General features: G+C 43.4%; 1 protein-coding gene across 1 annotated transcript in view; it reads right to left on the bottom strand.

The window, feature by feature from the left end:
- DNAH9 (dynein axonemal heavy chain 9) overlaps positions 1 to 20,941 on the bottom strand; it is a 351,242-nt gene that overhangs the window by 188,892 nt on the left and 141,409 nt on the right. The window contains exons 32-35 of the mRNA XM_036342089.1: positions 12,193 to 12,403; positions 7,936 to 8,063; positions 4,685 to 4,793; positions 3,357 to 3,504 (exon numbers count right to left, since the gene is read on the bottom strand). Coding sequence (XP_036197982.1) covers positions 3,357 to 3,504; positions 4,685 to 4,793; positions 7,936 to 8,063; positions 12,193 to 12,403 — 596 coding nt within the window. The remainder of the gene's footprint in view (positions 1 to 3,356; positions 3,505 to 4,684; positions 4,794 to 7,935; positions 8,064 to 12,192; positions 12,404 to 20,941) is intronic.

Here is a 20,941-nt window from a genome sequence, read left to right as displayed (position 1 = left end):
TGCCAGTTAGGGTCACTGAGGCCCTAATTGTGGCTCCACTGGGTGAGACCTTTCTGGCTCCTCCCTCTCTTCTCTGGGTCCCTCTTCAACACTGAGGAGACAGAAGCTACAGCTGTGAGGGGTGACTGGCGGAGTAAGGAGGACACCCCCTTTCCCAAGGCAGGGGGAGAGCTGGAGGCGTCGGAGCTGCGGCGGGGGGAGGAGCTTTCATTTTCCGTGGAGTTTGTTTTTTTTATTAAAAACTTTTATTGAGTTTTTAAAAATTATGTGTGTGTGTGTGTGTGTGTGTGTGAGAGAGAGAGAGAGAGAGAGAGAGAGAGAGAGAGAGAGAGAGAGAGAGAGAGAGAGAGAGGGAGATTGTGTGACTAGAAGTGGCCAGATGCCATTATGGACCCTGAGGAAGAAGACGCCTACTAAGAAGGACTCCTGGGGGCTAACTGGGCTCAAAGCCGAGCCTGGCAGCCACGTCTACTCAGAGCCTCCCACGGAAACTGCACTTCAGGGAGAGGCCTGCACTGAGCTGCCAGCCTCTGTACTGAACTGCCCATCTGCTCTGTGTCCTGCTGCCCATTATAAAGGAGTTCCTGGAGTCCTATTTCTACCAATAGGACTGAGGCTTTCCCTATCTAATCAGAGCTGCTCTATTCTAACCAATCAGGACAATACCTTTTGGACCAAGCAAATGGTGAGGCTTCAGAGCCCTCATTTGCCTAAAGACAGACTAAGCAGGGACAGGGGTGGTGACTGCTGTCTGTATCAGCCAGCTCCCCTGTGGCGCAGAGTGCACGGTCCCATTCCACCGAGGACTGGGTTTCTCCAGCTGAGCTGACTCACTGAGGATGTCGCACCAGAGCGGAGAGAACCAGAATGAGAGGCACCGACGTTAAGGAAAGGCACAAGGGAGCAGACCAGAGCAGACCAGTGCAGGCCAGAGCAGACCAGCTGAGAGCGAAGCAGACCAGAGCAGGTCAGACCAGCTCAGGGCAGGACAGACCAGACCAGTTATAGGCCAGAGCGGGGCAGGGCAGGCCAGAGCAGAGTGGAGCAGAGCAGAGCAGGGCAGGGCAGGCCAGACCAGTTATAAGCCAGAGCAGGGCAGGGCAGACCAGACCAGTTATAGGCCAGAGCAGGGCAGGGCAGGGCAGGCCAGACCAGTTATAAGCCAGAGCAGGGCAGGGCAGACCAGACCAGTTATAGGCCAGAGCAGGGCAGGGCAGACCAGACCAGTTATAGGCCAGAGCAGGGCAGGGCAGGCCAGACCAGTTATAGGCCAGAGCAGGGCAGGGCAGGCCAGAGCAGAGTGGAGCAGGGAAGAGCAGGGCAGGGCAGACCAGAGCGGAGTGGAGCAGGGAAGAGCACTGCTCTTAGCTTTCCTCTAGCCCCACTGCTAACACCCAGCAGAGACCAGAGGATGCCAGCCGAGAGGGGGCCTGGCACCAGAGCCGCCTCACAGCCGTGCTGTTCCACAATCGAGCTGTGTGCACTGAATAAAGTTTCCTTCTTCACTGCACTCCCAACTGGGGATTCCCACAGGTGTTGAATGGCACCAGTGCCCACCAGTTGGCACTTTATAATCACCCGTTATGAGGACTCCTGTCCAATAGAAGAATTAGTCTGTGTTGACGTCACACAGCTTCCATTCTCAGGGCCATGTGCAGCCGGCATCACAATACCATGATGAATAACACAGAAGACTCTGAAGTGCCTGTTACTAACTGGCTGCGACGCGGAGGGACCTCACGGCACCTCAGCTCTTGTATCTCCAGGATGGTTAGCCCCTCGGGAATGTCGTGAGAATGAAATGAAATAACACACAGAGTAGGCACCATAAATGACATGAAAAAATGTGTTTGTTTCTTGATAACCAGAGGGTTCAGAGATGAGGCAAGACTTGTCTCTGGATACACTTAATACAGAGCCTTCAAAGCCCATTTCAAAGGCCGTGCATGCTCATGAGCACACGTGTACACACACACACACACACACACACACTTCTTGTTCTAAATGCCCAGAGTGGGAAAGGGCCTAACTTTCAGTTAGAGGATACATTGGACAAGTGTCTCAGAAAAAGGTAAAGAACAGGGTTTGATATTTTGCCCAAACCTCCTCCTTCCACGGTGTTTTCACTCCTTGTGGCCCCCTGCCCATTGGCGACATTCCCCACCACTGTCCTGGGCACTGCCCACTGCCAAGGCTGCTCTATCTTGTTAGGATTCCAAGGCCATGGAGCCCACAGGCCACCAGAGGTAAAGGCTTTTCAAAGGGTCAAGATTGGAAAAACAATTACTGATGCCAAAACAGAAACTTACAAAATCAAAATTAATAAATGTTTAAATATCTAAAAATATACCACCATGTACACTACTTAATTGCAATTCAGTTTTTAGTCATATAAAATTAATTCTTAGCATAGTGGATTTGACAGGGGGCATGTGAAATGGGAGCGCTTCGGGCCCCTTGCATGGGAGACTTCTCCCTAAATACTCCGTCCTATTGACAGATCAGCGATGAGGAGTAAGGGTCACTTTGAGTGAGGGATTTAATTTCCGGGAAAAGTAATCCTGAGCATAACTTGCTGAATCTTTGGGAACTTGGTTAGATCTCTGAATCATGCTGCCTTCCAGCTCTGAGGGTTGAGCTTGGCTGAACTACAGGGTTGGGTGCCTGATCCATGGGTGACGCATCAACTGGCAAGAAGAGTGTAGGACTAAAGCAGGCTCTGAACACTGGAACCGCTCTCTGCAGACACCATAGTCTTTCTATAATAAGTACCCTTTTGATTAAAAGGAATGAATCTCTTGTTTAGGTGATAAGTGGTCAGGGGTTGCTGCTTTTGCTGTTGCAAACCCATAAAGGGAAAAGTGAACTCACAGTATCCAGAAGGACAGGCCTGGGCAATTGCTGCATTGTGCCTGAGTCCGTGCTCTCTGGGCCATGAACACACACAGCCAGAAACAGGAGGTGGGTCCCACTCGTCACAGTGTCATTTTCACCTCTAGGTCTGTTGGTATGACCTGGAGGAGGGCCAGCTTCATGCCCTACAAACTGCAGGACCTCAGAATTGTTATCGGATATTGCAACTGACAGCCTCCTTCAAATACACCCACATGGCACTCACGAGAAGCACTTCAAATCCTCTTCCTCTTCCTCATCTCACTTCCTGTCTGAATTGACAATGGCAGCCATTGTCAGTCTGATGTGTGTCCCCTTTGCCATCTGCCATGCCTGGAGGGGAAGGCTCTAGGGATGTCTGACTTCAGGGCCAGGACAGAAAGAACATCAGCGGACACAAGGTGTGAGCCAGCAGGCGTTTTGCTGCTGCTGTAACTTGCTACCTTCCTTACTTCTTGGCCTACCTGGTTCTGAGTGTGTCTAAGCAGGTCGGAAGGTACTTGTCAAACAGGAGGGTCAGGTTGGCTCTCTCTGTCTGGATCTCCCTCTTCTCGATCCAGCTGCTGACTGGAGGGCTCCATCCCAGGTCTGCCGGGTTGATGTACAGGATCCCTGTGAGCACAGGCAAGAGTCAATGAATTTTCCATGGACGTCAGTATATCCTTCATCCCAGAGAGTTATTTTCTCTGTTTAGAAGACTGGACTCAAAAAGAACAGAGATCTGGCCAAGGTCTGAGAGGTCAAATGGCTTGCCGTTGGGATCAACTCCCATGGCCTGACATTAGCTAATGGCAGGCAGTGTTGAGAAGGAGCTTGAGGCCAAGGCTGGGCTCAGGAGGAAAGAAGGCCGGGATGGATTGGAAGTGGTTGTCATGGTGTGGAAATATGGATACAATGGTGACCTCAAAGGAATATGTCCACATTCTAATCCCTAGAACCTGGGAGTGTGACTTTATCTGAAAAAGGGGCCCTGGCAGATGTGATAAGTAAGGGTCTTGAGATGAGCTCTCCCTGGAGTATCTGAGTGGGACATGAACAAGGGTCCTTATATGAGACAGAAGACGAAAGACATGCAGAGAGGCCATGTGCAGAAGGAGGTGGAGTTTGGAGTCATGGGCCCTAAGCCGAGGAAGACTGACTGGAAGATGCAAGGAAGGGGTCTCCCTCGAAGGCGGATTTGAGTTCCAGTGTCTGTCTTTCAAAACTGTGAGAGAACAAATTTTTGTTGTTTTCAAAGCCACAAGTTCATGGTGATTGGTTGCAGCAGCCCTAGGAAACAGATGCAGTATGAGAGCGAACCCTCCCGGCCTGTGTTTTCCAGCCTCAGCACGGGTCCTTGATAGGGAGTCTGATGTCAGGGTCGAGGCCAAACCAGTCCTCTCATCCTCTGGTCTCTGCTGGGTGTTAGCAGTGGGGCTAGAGGAAAGCTAAGGCAGAAGCTGTTCTGTCCACCAGGATGTAGTGAGTCTGGCAATGGGTGGTTATCTCCATTGACATGGAAGCTGGAAGCTGCCTAGTTTGAGGCACGTACTCAGGGGACAGCTGTCCAGCTCGGGGCCGTTTCCCTTCCCACTCCCATCATATTTCTGAATGAAGAACACCACATGGGCCTGGCCTCAGACACTGGCTCACCCTCGTGGATGTGGATTAGGACTGCGGACGAGGCCAGAGGTTAGGATGATCGATGCCCGGCTCCTGTGTGGAGCGTCCCCCGGAGCTAGCACCATCATACGTACCGCTCGAGGCACCTGCCTCCAACTGCACAGTTGGGTTTTACTTTCTGAGGCCATACCTGCTCTGGAGACGGTTGCCGGCGTGGCCGTGTGCAGGTGGCTGATCTCAAAGAGGAGCCTCATGGTGGGGTTCAGAGGGATCCTCTCGTTGCTTGCCAGGGTCAGCACCTGGAGACCACAGGAAAGGACACGTCAGGTGGGAAGGAGGACGCAGGGCCAGCTGGTGGAGATTTGGCTGATTTCTCCTGGTAGGGACGATGAGTGATTATTTTCTTCTGTGTGATTATAGTTGACCTTGAACAACACAGGGGTTAGGAGTGCCACTCAGTCAAAAGTCTTCATATAGCTTAAGTCTGCATCCCACATACGCGGATTCCCCACTGCCAGCGAACCCTAGAACAATGAGGATTTGAACTGAGTGGGTCAACTGGAAAATCTCCGTATAAGCATACCTGTGCAGTCCACACCTGCATTGTCCAAGGGTCAACTGTGTAACTATTTCTATATTTTCTGCAACAATACTCTCTCTCCTCCTGTATCCTGTCTACCCCCATCCTTGTGTGTGTGTGTGTGTGTGTGTGTTGAATCAGGAGAATAGTTATCTAAAAAATTTATATTGATGTCAGTAATTCAAATGAAGTAGACACATTGGAATATCCTTAAAGGAAAAAGCTTAGTCTTCATGTCACTAGTTTTTTAAAAAGTAGTGCCTCTCGGAGAGTACACATTCATCTGATGAATCTGTCAGTATAAAACTTCTAACCTGGATGTGCTTTCTGAACAAGTTTAGGAGCAGCTACCAGCTTAACAGCCACTTTATTGGCATCAGCTAGTGTTTTATTTTTTTGTTGAGAATAGACATTTTTGTTTCAGGTAAATTTGGATTCCCTTTTACATAAGTATTTTATTTATTAACTTATTTATGAACATTCCCATTGGCTTTCTTTTTTGTTTATTATTTTTATTTTTATTTTTTATAAAAAATAAAATATATTCTCCATGAATGAAGATTTCATTGAGGGGGTTTGACAGGCTTAGTTTCTGATCCTCAGTTTCCTTATTTATAAAAAGGGAAGTAAGTAATAAAAGATTTAGTAGATGATTTAAGACTCCTTTCAGCTCTAAAAATTAATCTATGTGCAGAAGATCCTGAAGGAAATGATAACAACGCTGAAAATTGTGAGTGATGGCAGTGCCATTGAAGGAAGTGAAAGCTGCTCACTTGGATGAATCCGTTCTTAGGTGTCTATTAAACACTCTGGTAATAAATGAAATCAGGATCTTGAAGAGATATGTGCATTTCCATATTCATTTGGAGCTTTACTTACAATAGCCAAGAGATGGCAACAACCCAAGTGTCCATCAATGGGTAAATGGTAAGAAAATATATTTAAATAATGGAATATTATCCACCCATTAAAAGAAGGAAATCCTGCCATTTGTGACAACATGAATGCCTTGGAGAGCATTTTGTTAAGTGAAATAAGTCAGACAGAAAAACACAAGTACTGTAGACTTCACTCATCTGTGGAATGAGGAAACAATAAACCATACAAAGAGAGAATATTTTGGTGCTTGCCAGGTATGGGTGGGATGAGGTAGGTGGAGGACATGGGTGTAGGGGTCAAAGGGTACAAACTTCTAGTTATAAAATGAGTAATCTCAGGATGTAATGTACAGCATGGTGACTATAGTTAACATTACAGATGGATTGTATACTTGGAAGTGGCTAAGAGTAGATATTAGAAGTTCTCACCACACACACACACATAATCATGTGAAGTGATGGAAGTGTTTACTAACCTTATTACGGTAATTATTTTGCAATATATGGGTATTTCAAATCACCATGTTGTACACCTTAAATGTACACAATGATACATGTCAATTATCCTATACTAGGGGCCCAGTGCATGAATTCGTGCACCTTGAAAGGAACTGTGGGCTGCAAGGCTGCGGTGGGCACAAGGGTGGGTCTTGGCCCATCCTCCATGCCCCTTTCCGGCCCCCCCTGCTGCAGCCCTGGGTCCTCTGTCTGCCTGCAGCCCCACTCCCACTGCTGCTGCTCCCATGTGCTGTTGGGACCAGCCCCACTTGCACCCGCTGATGGTGCAGAGTGATTGGGGCCAGCGCCAGCAGTGGGTGCAAGCAGGGCCAGCGCTGTCAGGGGTGCAAGCAGCAGCTGCTGCCCCGATCACCCATCAGGAGCAGGGAGAGGTGGAGAAGCCCTCAGGGGCAATTGGGGCCAGCAGCCGCTGCTCACACCCACTGACGGTGCCGAGTGATCGGGATCAGTGCTGGGCACTGGCAGTGGGTGTGAGAGGTGGCTCCGGTGCCAGTGGCAGGTATGAGCAGGGCCAGCGCTGGCAGTGGGTGTGAGAGGTGGCTGCTGGCCCTGATAGCCCCTCAGGAGGAGGGGGAATTGGAGAAGCCCTGAGGGGTGATTGGGGCTGGCAGCCGCTGCTCACACCTGCTGCTGGCACTGAGTGATCAGGGCTGGTGCCGGGTGCTTGCAGTGGGTGTGAGTGGGGCTGGCACCAGCAGCGAGCGCTGGGTGAGACTGCAGCACATGGGAGCAAAGAATTTTTAGTAACCACCAGAGGCTCGCCCTGATGACAGCAACCGGCGTCCTGCCTTGGTCTGGTGCCCCCGCTCACCTGCTCCACTATCCTGCCACGGCCGATGCCTACCATGTTCTTCGCATGCCCCCTGGTGGTCAGTGCACGTCATAGCGACCAGTTGTTTGGTTGTTTGGTTGTTCCGTCGTTCGGTCTATTTGCATATTAGCCTTTTATTATATAGGATAATAAAAGGCTAATATGCTAAGTGTCCAGTTGTCCGTTAAACCAATCAAAGCATAATTTGCTAATGATATGCTAAGACCACTCAACTGCTCGCTATGACATGCACTGACCACCAGGAGGCAGACACTCAATGCAGGAGCTGTCCCCTGGTGGTCAGTGGGCTCCCACAGGGGGAGCGCCACTCAGCCAGAAGCCAGGCTCACAGCTGGCGAGCACAGTGGTGGTGGCGGGAGCCTCTCCCACCTCCATGGCAGTCAGACATCCCCTGAGGGCTCCCGGACTGTGAGAGGGCATAGGCTGGGCTGAGGGGCCCTCTCCCCTGAGTGCATGAATTTTGTGCACCAGGCCTCTAGTATTTCAATAAAGCTGGAAATTTTTAAAAAAATGAAGATATCAGTAATAATTCCTTACTTTGATGAGCCCTTGTGTGGAATTATGATTTCTAAATGTGTGTGGGGACTGGTTTCATAGGTGATTAGGGATAATTTCCCTCCTCCCTTTCATACCTTGTTGTCATCCATGACAGTGTTCAGAGACTCAATCCACATTGGATCTATGTCGCCATCCAGCAAAATCCACTTGGGACCATCATGGGCGACATTGACAAGCTCCCGCATGATAGAAGAGAACAATCCTGAAAGGAACCACAGATAGTTCATTTTCCATTTCACCATCAGTCTTTTTTTTCTCTTAACACAGCCCTTCCCCATTGGCTGTAACATTCAGGGGAGGTGTAAATAAAACCCAGTCAGAACTGGCTTTGTATTCTCTTCCACCAAACATTCAACAGGCCCAAGGTGCCCCTCTGTGCTCCAGTTTAACTTTTTGTAAGAAAAGCAACAACAAAACCTGATAGAACTAGCTTTTTTAAGTGATAAGGGGCTCAGTAAATCATTTCAACAGACAACAGTAACATGATGGAATTGCACAAAGCCTTTACAAGTACTGTTCCCATCCTTTGTAACTACGGCCCAGGCGAATCTTTCAAATGCAGGCTTTGGGAGAAGGCCCAGTGTGGCATTACATGAAATTTATATCTTGTGTGGATAGAATTGATTTTTATGATACTAAGGATTCCCAATGAATAATATGACATATCTTTTCATTTATTCAAATATTGTTTTATGTTCCTTAATAAAGTTTTATAGTGTTTTCAATATATCTCTTTGGCCAAATATATTCCTAAATATATCATAGTTTTTACTGCTATTTGCATGAAATTACCCCTGTATATACATTTTTAATTGGCTACCGCTAGGATAGAGAACAGTTACCAAATTTTATGTATTTATTTTATGTTTAGTTACCTTTAATAAATTTTCTTACTTTAAAATTTAAAAATTCTAGTGATTTTTTAAATAATGCTTCTTGAGTTTTTTAGGCATAAAGTTGTACAAGCAGCAAAAAATAAATTTTCTCCTTTCCCTCAATTTATACCATGCATTCCATTTTCTTGTCTACAGCATTTTCTAGAATCCCACCAAAGCAATACTGAATAATCATGTTTATAATAGGTCCCCCTGACTTATGCTTGATTTGAAAAGAAATGGCTTTAGTTTCTCATCATTCAGAATGCTTTTTTATCCTTTTGGTTTTAGGTAAACAGTATTTTTCATATTTAAGGGATTTCCGTCTATTCCTATTTTACTTAGAATATTTAAAATTAAGAACAGCTATTGAATAGTTAGCAATTATTGATTGATCAAAGAATTCTGTCCTTTAACTTGTCAATTCTTTATATTAACACTTAAAAATAATTGATCTAAAAACATAGTATTCTTTTGAGATAATGTTGGATTTTATTTACCGATATTTTATTAAGAATGTCTGAATCTACATTAATAAGTGAAATTGGGCTATTGTTTTTGGTTCTACATAATGATATCAAGATTTTCTGACTCTATAAAATAAATTGAGAGGTGATTTTTAAAAATGATTTTGGAATTATGTAGTGCTTTTGTTCTGCTACTATTGTTAAATTTCCTTTTCATTGATTTACTTATTTTCTACTTCTTATTGAATGAATTCTGTTAAATTATGTTTTGCTAGGGGACCATCTATTTCTTCTAGTTTTTCAAATGTGTCATTTAATTAAATGTTCCCTTCTATTTTAATCTTGTCTATAGCTACTGTTTTGTCTTCTTTCTAATTCCTAATTTTAATATTTTTACTCTGATTTTTTTCCATTAATCATGCATATGATGGACTTATTTGTCTTCATAAAGAATCAACATTTATAATTATTTATTCTTACTTTGAAGTTTTGGTTCCTTTCTACCAATTTCAGCTTTTATCTTTATTAGTTTCTTCTCCCCAATTTTCTTTAGGTTTAGTTCATTATTCTTTAAACAATTTCTTAGGATGGATACTAACTTTATTTCCAACCTACCTTCTGTAATAAAAGAGTTCAGATTATTTACCTCGTGGACTTCAGATGTGTCCCAGAGGTTTTTGTATAAAGTGTTCTTCTCTTATTGTTTCCTAAAGAGGTTGCATTTCATTTTCCACTTAATCCAGGGGTTAAGTGAGTACTTCTTGAGTTAAGTGAGCATTTCTTGATTTGCAAATAGTAAAATTATTTCTTGCTATTTGTTTCCAGTCCTATTGTATTATTATCAGAGAATGTGGCCTGTAAATTGATACTTTTGAATTCATATGGCTTCTTCTGTGGCCAACTACATTTTTAATTTTTGGAAATGTTCCATGAACCAACCAAGAAAAGAATATTTTCTATCTATAAGATGCAAAGTTCTATAATTATATGTTATATTGAGTTTGATGATGCATTTCCCAATTCTTCTATGTCTATACTCATTTTTCTGTTCATTGGATCTGTCTAATTTTGAAAAAGGTGTATTAACATAACCTACTTTATTTCTATTTTTAACAAATTTTTCTAAAAAATTTAAAAGGATATAGTCAATGTATTTGAAAGTTCTCTTGCTTAGTAAACACAGCTTTGGGATTATTATAAATCTTCTTTGTCAATTTCTCCATATTTAATGTATATATTTAATAAAACTTTAATTGAAATTCTAATACCATTTAAAGTTTGAATTATATTATGCAAGTTTAAATTTAACATAGAATAAGTAATGTCTGATACAAGGCAGGAAAAGTACAAAGTACACTGAAGAGGAACTTACCTCATCAGATATTAAAATGTTATAAAATAATTGTAAGCAAAATAGAATTACATTATAGAGGTCAATAACAATTGTTATTCTATTCTATCTAATAGTATAGAATTAGATAAATAGGTAAGTAGAACAGAATGGAAAACTGAGAATCAGATCTCAGTATATATGACAAGTTGGTGAAAGGATGGATTACTTAGTAAATAGTGCTGGCCCATTCATTTCTCAACCTGGGAAGAAATAAAGTTGATTCTCTACCTTACCTTCTACTAAGCCCCCAGATAAATTCCAGATGTATAAAAAATGTTAATGTGAAATAAAATCTTTAGGAACATGTTTATGATACTCTTATGAACTAAACAGGAATCCCAGCTACTAAGAAGACTAGAGAGACCTAATTTCCTTTTGTAAAAAGTGCATGGTCCAGGGAGAAGGCCATGTATGGATGGAGACAGATACTGGAGTGATGCATCGACAAGCCAGAGGTCAAGGATTGCTGGCAACCACTAGAATCAAGGAAGAATTCTTGCCTGGAGCCTTCAGCCCTGTGTACACGTCAGTTTTGGATATGGCCTTCAGAACTGTAACAAATTGTGTCTATATCTTAAGCTAAAGATAAATAAATGAAAATAAAAAGTGCATCATAAACAGACCATGAAGTGTCTGTAGACAAATGGTAGCCAGGGAACCATTAGCAATGCCTACAACAGACAAAGGGCCAATGTCTTTGATATATAAAGAACTCTTACAAAGAAATATTAAGGGGAAGTGAAATCATAGGACAGCCAATTGCTAGTAGCAATTAGAAGGAAAAGAAGCTACGCCTCAGTAGTAGTCAGTGAAATAAAAATCAGAGAGGCGGCGTGACCAGACAGTTTGACCCTGATGCAGTTGGACACCGAGACATGAGGAGGGAGGTGAGGTTTCCTCTTTCCAGGAGCTACATCAGTTTCAGAAAGAGGTCAGGCCCCTGTTGGCTCATAGGGACTTCTCTGCCAGTAACGGGAGCCCTTTCTAACATGTACCTGTGATATTTAATTCTTTGAAGGTGACGCTGAGGTCAGCACCAAGTGAACATGGGCTCGGGACCCTCTGAATCCCTGTAGAAGGGACCATGGTTCTAGGACTCTTCTGAGATGAATGATGTTGCTAACATCGCCAGACCTGGCCAAGGTGTTTTCTGTAGCAACGTCCCCATCACTCCTGGGCAGTGCCCACAGGAAGAGGTGCCCTCTGTGTGAGGCTGACTGCATGGCTCATTTGGGGATGAGCTGTGCACTTCCCACCTTCATCATGCCTTCAACCCATTGCCAGGTTGTGTGAGGCTCCGTGACCTAGGCTCCAGCATCACTGAACTACAGCCGATGCCTGCCCTGCTTTGTCCTCTCCAGGTGCCCTCTCTCAAGGGACAGTGGAAGAGTCTCTGAGGAGAGAGAACTGAAGGGCTATGGTTTCCCTCCAAACCAAGATCGATTTCTTCCTCTTTAATCCTTCTCACCTCTTTCTCCCATCACAAAGGGACCAGCCCCATGTGCTCTCCTCCACAGTTCACCCCACTACATCCAAGCCTGCCCAAGGGGCTCTGAGGAAGGCAGGAACTCTCTTCTAGGGCTAGCCCTCCCTTACCATCTTTCCATTCTCGTGTGGCCGGGTGGATGATGCCGAAGAGCTCATCGTTTGTGACTGCTTTGGGATTGAGGTCAGTCCAGATGGGGCGGCGTTTCATGATCTGATAGGTCTTGTGCAGGGACCTCAGCACCTGAGACTTGCCAGCACCAGCACTGCCCACCACGAACACAGAGTGCCGCACGGCCAGAAGCTCCTCCAGCTGGACCACCTGGGGAGACAGGAAACTCAGCCAGAGACCCACCCACCTCTCACCTACATCCCAGCTGCTCTGCTGTGAGCCAGGCTGGGGTCTGAGGTGAGACCTGGCAGCAACAGAGGAAGGGTTATTGACCTCAAGATATGACGGGGTCCTGAATGGAGAGGCAACATGATCCATTTATTCATTTATTCATCATTCAGTCACATAGTGATTAGCCAACAATGAGCTAGAGAGTAAACCCTTGGGGGGAGATTCGGAGATGGCTCTTCTGCCCTCCATGATCTCATGGTGAGGAGGAGAAGCAAGCCCGGCTGACACATTATTATAATAATGTGAAAAGTCTATAAAGTGCTCTGGGAACAGAGAGGAGGAAAGAATTGATTTGTAAGGATAAAGGGAACAGAAAAGTCTTCACAGAGGAGCAGGCATTGGAACTGGGCTTCAGGGATGAGTTTCCCTAAAAGGTGAGCAGAAAGGCTCTTCCAGGCAGAGATAACAGCACAAAGGTTGTGGTGTGACAGAGCATGGTGTGGTTGGCCAGATGGTTTGATGAAGCTGGAGTCGGAGTTCCTGTGGACAACAGTAGCCCTGAAGGTGTCTTTTCTCTTGTCCTAGCTTGCCTCCAGGCTCACCTTTCCACCCGGTTGAGTAGGCTTACTGGAATGAAAATCCGATCCTGTCACTGCCATCACTCTGTCCCTTCCATGGATCTCATAGCTTTGGTGGTGAAATCCCAAATACTTAGACTGCCTCACAAGACCCTTTTGCTGTCTGCCCCAAACCAGCCTCCAGTCTTGTCTCTCATCCCCGAACATGCACATTTCAGGTAGACAATAACTTAGAGTTCTTATAACGATGCTCGTTCCTGTGTACACATTGTCTTCCATTCAGAAGTTATCCTTTCTCCTGCCTGTCTGGCCAGCCCCTACATATCCCTTAGTTTAGGGTAGGTGCCCCATACCTACATCCTTTATCTTAACACTTATCAATATTGCAATGGTTCCTTTTCTGTCTCCCTATTAGAATACCAGCTTTCTGAAGGCAGGCAGGACTGGGCTTCTTATCTCTCCATTGAAATGTCTAGCAGAGAATCTGGCACATACTTAATGCTGAACAAATATTGGCTGAACATAGGAAGGATGGCTGGAAAGGTTGGATGGGCCCTATCATAAAAGGTCTTGTATGTTATGAGCTAAAATATTTGAACTTTATTGTAGATCAGGTTTCTTGATTTTGCACTAGAAGATCCTTAATAGCAGAGGAAAGTAAACTAAAGGGGAAATGTACTAAAATATTGACAGGGTAGTTGGACAATAACATTTTTTAGAAATGATAAGTAATAACTTCTATATTTTTAAAGATTTAAGTGATACAGGTATCAAACATTCTAGAATAATACCACCATGGAATTAGAAGGAAAGCTGTCCTACAAAGCTCAATATGAAGGTGGCAGGTAAGTGGCTGTTTGGGGTAGCAGGATGATGAGCTTCCACGAGGCTGGATAGTTTATTGATATATTAATTTGAGTTATGTTTTCCATACCATCAGTATTTTTCTTTTCTCTATCCCAAGCCATTGCTGCTCCTCTGGTTCAGGCCCCAAAGAACCCAGAGGGGAGTCTCAATCCTGGCTCTTGTTTTCATCCTTCAGGGACTTCGTGCAAGATCTTCCCAGATAAGGATGAGCAGATTGACCAGGAAGGGTCTCTGAGGAACCAACATTAAATCTAACACACAAATGAAAAGTCAGCCACGCGAAGACCAGCAGGAAGAGCATTCAGGTGGTGTGGCAGGGAGCGCAAAAGCCTGGAGTTCAGCAGCAGCGAGGAGAGCTCAAAGAACAAGAAAAAAAGAAAAAAGAAAAGAAAAGAAAAAAGAAAAGAAAAGTTATGTGGCATCAGATGAGATAAAGCAAGTCCACAGGGATCAGAGATTCGGGAATTAGTAGTTGAAATTTTATTCTAAATACCACAGGAAGCATTTGGAGGATTCTGAGCATGAAATTGACCTGAGATCACTGCATTCAAACATTAGGAGGACGAGGAGGGTCGGGAGAGGAGAGAATAGGAGGGTGTGGCAGTGGTGCTCTGGCTGTTGAATGGAGACCGTAATCTACTCCTGGATTTCTTTTTTCATGAACCGAGTCCCAGATACTAGAAAGACCTAAAAATTGCTTTCTAGTTCCATCAACTCCTTTTTGTTTGCTTCAACAGCTTTATTGAGGTATACTTTATATACCATAGAGTCATATTTTTAAGTGTACAATCCAATGATTTTCAGCATACTCACAGAAATGTACAAGCATCACAACTATTCAGTTTTAGGACATTTCATTACCACAAAAGGAAAAATCATACTCATTAGCAGTCACACCCACCTCCCCACTCCTACCTCAGCCCTATGCAATCCCTGATATACATTTTGCCTTTATAGATTTGCCTAGTTTGGATATTTCCTATAAATAGATTCATAAAATATGTGGTAATTGGTAAATAGCTTATTTTACTTGTGATGTTTTCAAGGCTCATTCAGGCTAGAGCATTTCCAGTCCTCCATTCCTCTTCATAGCTGAGTACAATTCCATCGTGTAAGCACACCACATTTCTTTCTTCATCCATCAGCTGATAAAGGGGTTATTTCTACTCTCTGACTATTATAAATCCATCAACTCCGTCAGTATCTTTCATAAGATAAATATATAAACATCCCTCTACTTCCTTCTATCTTTTTTTCCCTTTCCACCTCCTATCTTATTTCAGATACATTTTACTTTTACGTTGCTATGTTTGATAACATTTACATTCTGTTCTGTACTTCTACTTAGATATTTTATATTTTCCATGATTCTAAGAGTTGAAGACAAATAGTGGCTTACATTTTTATGATTGTAGATATTTTTCACTACAGAAGAAAGAAGTTACCTGGAATATATTGTGTTCTCTAAAGGCCTGGTGTCCTGACTTATCAGAGGAAGTTCTAGGCATCAATCCAAGGTCAAATGAATACTCTTTCTTTACACTACCTACTTCGATCACTATCAGGTTACATTTAATTTTAAAAATATTTTAATTTAATTTTAAAATAATATTTTATTACTCAATTACAGTTGACATATAATATATCACATTAAGTTTCAGCTGTATGACATAGTGATTCGACATTCATATAACTTATGAAGTGATCACCCCAATAAGTCTAGTACCCATCTGACACCTTACGTAGTTACTACAGTATTATTGGCTATATTCTGTATGCTGTACTGTACTTCCCTGTGACTGTTTTTATAACTGGAAATTTGCACAGCTTAATCCCTTCCCCATTTTTACCAATTCCCTCTTAATCCGACCTCCCCCTCCCGCTGGCAACCATCAAAATGTTCTCTGTATCTATGAGTTTGTTTCTGTTTTGTTTGTTTCTTCACTTTGTTCTTTAGATTCCACATAGAAGTAAAATCATATGGTATTTGTTTTTCTTCGTCTGACTTATTTCATGTAGCATAATACTCTCTAGGTCCATCCATGTTGTCACAAATGGCAAGATTTCATTTTTTTATGGTGGCGTAATATTCCACTGTATGTATGTACCACGGCTTTTTTATCCACTCACCCAACGATGGACACTTAGGCTGCTGGCTGCTGTAGATAATGCTGCCGCAAACATAGGGTGCATATGCTTTTCAAGTCAGTGTTTTCGGTTTCTTCGAATAAACACCCAGAAGTAGAATTGCTGGATTCTTCTTTGTCTCTTGATACAACCTTCATTTTAAAGTATATTTTGTCTGATATAAGTATTGCTACCCCAGTTTGTTCTTCATTTCCTTTTGCATAAAATATCTTTTTCCATCCCTTTACTTTCAGACTGTGTGTCTTCCTATCTGAAGTGGGAATTTGGCAGATAGCATATGTATGGGTCTTGTTTTCTTATCCATTCAGCCACCCTATATCATTTTATTGGAGCATTTAACCCATTTTAATTTAAAATAATTATTGATGGTTATATAGTTATTGCCATTCTATTGTATTTTTGATTTTTTCTTCTCCCTTTAACATTTCTTATAACACTGATTTGGTGGAGATGAACTCCTTTGGTTTGTGTTTTTTTTGTTTTGTTTTGTTGTTGTTTTTTTTCCTGGGAAGCTCTTTATCTCTCCTTTGAATCTCAATGGTAGCTTTACTGGGTAAAATAATCTTGTTGTAGCTCCTTGCTTTTCATCACTTAGAATATTTCTTGTCACTCCCTTCTGGCCTACAAAGTTTCTGTTGAGAAATCAGCTGACAGTCTTATGGGAATTCCCTTGCTGGTAACTCACTGCCTTTTTCTTATTGCTTTTAAGATTCTCTTTGTCTATCACCTTTGACATTTAAATCATTGATGTGTCTTGGTGTGGGCCTCTTTGGGTTCACATTGCTTGGGACTCTCTGTGCTTCCTGGGCGTGTAAGTCTATTTCCTTCTTCAGGTTAGGGAAGTTTTCCGTCCTTATTTCTAGAAATAGGTTTTCAATCCCTTGCTCTTTTTCTCCTCCTTCTGGCACCTTTATGATGCAGATGTTGTTATACTTGATGCTGTCTCAGAGGTTCCTTAAGCTATCCTTTAAAAAAATTCTTTTTTTCGTTTTGCTGTTCCAATTGGGTGTTTTTTGTTTTCCAAATTGCTGATTTGATTCTCTACTTCATCTGATCTTCTGTTGATTCCCTTTAGTGTTTTCTTATTTCAGTTATTACATTATTCGTTTTTGATTATTTTTTATGGTTTCCATGCCCCCTTTTATGTTTCCTATCTCTTCATTAAAGTTCTCACTGAGTTCATCTACTCTTCCCCTACATTCATTCAACATCCTTAAAACTAGTGTTTTGAACTCTGCATCTGGTGGACTGCTTGTCTCCATTGTGTTTCGTTTCTTTTCTGGACTTTTGTCCTGTCCTTTCATTGGGACATTTTTTTGTCTCTTCATTTTGAGTGGCTCCCTCTATTTGTTTCTATGTATTAGGCAGAGCTGCTACATCTCCCTGTCACCTGTCTTTAGGGGATTAGCAGGTGTCCTGTGGGACCCAGTGGCAGTCTCCCTGGCCACCTGAGCCAAGTGCTCCATGAATACACCTTGTGTGGGTGGTGTGTGCCTTCCTGTTGTAGTTGAGCCTCGATTGTTGTTGGCAACTGGAGGGAGTGACCCTCAGGCTGATTGGCTGTGAGGACTGGCTGTGGCTACTGGGTAAGACCTGCTGGCAGGGGCTGGCACCATGAAGCAGGATTGTTGTAGTCAGGCTCTGGTGCCTGCGAAGTCTTCTGTTTGGGTGTGTCATTTGTGAAGGTGGTTGTGTGATGCTCTGGTATTGTTTGAAGCTTGCTACTGGGTGCATTGGTTCTGGAGCCTTTAGGGAGGGCTTCTGATTCCAGCCAAGGTCAGCTGTTACAGTGGCTTCTACCAGCAGTTCTGTCTGAGAAAAGCTGCTCCACCAGTCCTCACCCTGAAGCCAGACAATTCAGTTCCTTCAGCTTTTTGAGCTGCTGCCCCAGGGCTGGAGCTCAGAGCAAGTGAGTCTGTCAGCAAGTCCATGTGCAGGCCCTTTAAGAGGCCACAATCTCCGCTGGTTTTCACAGCCAGAAGTTATAGGGGCTTGTCTTCCTGGCACTGGAACCCTGGACTCCTCAGCCCAGTGTGGAACCCTTACTCCTCAGGGGGAACTGCCACAGCTGATATCCCTCTGGCTTCTTGACCACCACACGTGGGTGCGGGATCAGCTTGTTTCATGTCCCCTCCTGCCAGACTCGACGTGGCTGCTTCTGTTATAAACCTTCTGTCCAGCTAGTCTTCAGGTTGTTTCCAAGGACGACTGTTCTGTGATTTAGTGGTAACTGTGATGTGGGAGTGAGAGGAGGTGAGCACAACATTTACCTACTCTGTCATCTTGTCTGGAGGTCCCACATTTCCTTTAAAAAAATATAATTTAGACCATGACGTTTTTTCTCTTGGAGTTTTTACAACTTATTTAATATATTTTTATTGATTTCAGAGAGGAAGGGAGAGGGAGAAAGAGATAGAAACATCAATGATGAGAGAGACTAATGATTGGCTGCCTCCTGCACACCCCTTTACTGGGGTCAAGCCGCAACCAGGGCATGTGCCCTTGACCGGGATTGAACCTGGGAACCTTCAGTCCACAGGCTGACGCTCTATCCACTGAGCCAAACTAGGTAGGGCTCTTGGAGTTTTTAATTACTTTTCTTTCTCTTTGTTAAAAAATGATATTTGCCTTATTTCCCATAACTTAAAAGTTAAATAAAATACTAGTACATAAGAACATTCATCTTGTTAGTCTATTCTTGCTTGTAATGTATCCATTTTTGAGGCCCTTTTTCCTGGAGACCATGGACTTACTGCTTTAATTTCAAGTTGTTGCTTTCTAGCTCTGCTAATAGCTATCATTCCAGGATTATTTTTTATTATTGATTTTTTAAAGTCCCATGACATTTTTCTCATTTTCAATTCTATTTTGCTATAGTATCTCTGCAAATAAGCTATTCAAAAAGTTGCATAAGAAGTAAAACGTATGACTCTGAAAATAACTTGAACTCTAGTCTTGAAATAGTTTCCCTTAGAAACCTTGTCCTTATCTTTTAGCACCTGATATTGCCGGTGAGCGCTTCTGATGTTGTTCTGAATTTCATTCCTCCCAAGTCACGCATACTGACACCCCCATCACCCAGAAGGAAACTTATCTTTCACTCTTGATCCTTGACTTCTGACTTTCCGTTATGAGTCCATCTAAATCCACTCTGCTCAGTACTGACTGAGGCCGCCCAGTCTGGCTGCATGTCTCCAGGTCCTCTCTGCTCTTTCTCCCCAGAATTCCCATTGGTAACATGTCACATAACTTAGATCGATCCAATGTATGTCCTCTTGCCTCTTGCACTTTCTGTCTTTGTGTATTATATATAGGGCATCCCAAAAATGTATACACACACTTTGAATAATCATAAATGCGGTGTTTATTAAAATACATTTCATTTCAAAAATTGAGCTATCAACTGTAAAAGTTTATATTCATTTTTAGGACACCCTGTATATATGTTATATATGTTATATTTTACTATACATACTATACATGTGTATCTATATCTATCTATATCTATATCTATATCTATATCTATATCTATATCTATATCTATATCTATATCTATTTCTATATCTACCTATATATATCTACTATACCCATTCACATCTATCCATGCATATATGCATGCATGCATCCATCCATACATACATAATTTGTCCTAGGATGTTTTCTTGTCTTTTTTTCCTGGTCTTCTCACTGAATTTTATGTATCACCAATGATACAATTCATTTCAAAGAACTCTTTACAATTCTCCAAGAGTTCTTTTTCTTCTATAGCATCTCATTCTTGTTTTATTGATATATTTCTCTTAATTTTCCTCAAGGATATTAATTAGAACGTTCAAAATGTTCCCTTCCTTATTCCCACTGTAATCAGTTGCTCTGTGTGTATCTGTCTGAGTTCATCTCTCATGCTGCTGGTTCTCTCCAGTGTCTGATGAGCCTCAAGGTTGAATGAAGAGCTGCACTGTTTCCTGGGAGCTGGGATGGGTGCTGCCTGCTGCTGCTGTGCCGGTCTCTCACCAGTGCAGGGCTGAAAGGAGGCTCTGCACCCAAGGCCAGACCTTGGGCTTTGTCTTTGTCCTTTCATGTGTGGGTGAGTGAACAGGTGGCTGGCTTTCAGGCCAAGGGGCTCCAAGCAAAATGAAAGGGCTTTCAAGAGGCACTAGTACCCCAAGCGCAGTCGTGGGTTTTCCCAGAATTATTAAATTCCCGCAGACCTTTCTTTCAGGCTGTGTGCTAAATGTCTGGCTGCACATAGTCTGCATCTGGGGAGTTGGGGCCTAGAATGGGGAGCTGGGAGAAGAGTATGGGGGGGGGGAGTGCCAAAATTATAGGGTAAACAGATTTGATGACCCTCCTCTGGCTGTTTTCCATTCTCTTTCTCATCCCTGCCCTCCTTCAGTACCAACGCCAAACCCGAGCTTCTCTTGGGTTCTGCTGGGCAGGCAGGCACTCCCTGGCCCCTCTTCTCCTGAAGCCCTTTCTAAGTATATTCTGGGCCCTGCCCCCTGCTCTGCTTGACCAGTCAACCTGCTTTCGTCCTCTTTCCATTTTTCCAGAAATTTATTCCACTATCCCCTTCTCAGTTTCCACACTTTAATGGGCTTATTCCTCTCTCTTAATCTTCCCCCCCCAACCCCCGCACAAAATTTACACATCACATTTAAGGGATCACTGGATGCCATCTCGAACCAGAGCCTCACGAGGGTTTTGATGGATTAACTTTCAGAAGCGTTGGTGGACAGTGCAAACGAAAACTGGGTAGAAAACATCCTCTGTTCCAAGAGCCTCTAGAAGAGGGCATGTGTCTTATCCGAGGAGCAGAAAGTGGTTCTGAGAAAGAGGGGTTGAAACAGAATGTGGGCCAGCTGACAAGTAAATAGAAAGGAAGGCTGAGGCTCTGAGTAGGAAAAAATGCCGAAAATGGGGA

This window comes from Myotis myotis, unplaced genomic scaffold (assembly GCF_014108235.1).
Source record: "Myotis myotis isolate mMyoMyo1 unplaced genomic scaffold, mMyoMyo1.p scaffold_m19_p_17, whole genome shotgun sequence".
Lineage (NCBI taxonomy): Eukaryota > Metazoa > Chordata > Mammalia > Chiroptera > Vespertilionidae > Myotis > Myotis myotis.
Note: the sequence above shows the minus strand (reverse complement) of the source record. Positions and strands in the feature narration are given on the sequence as shown.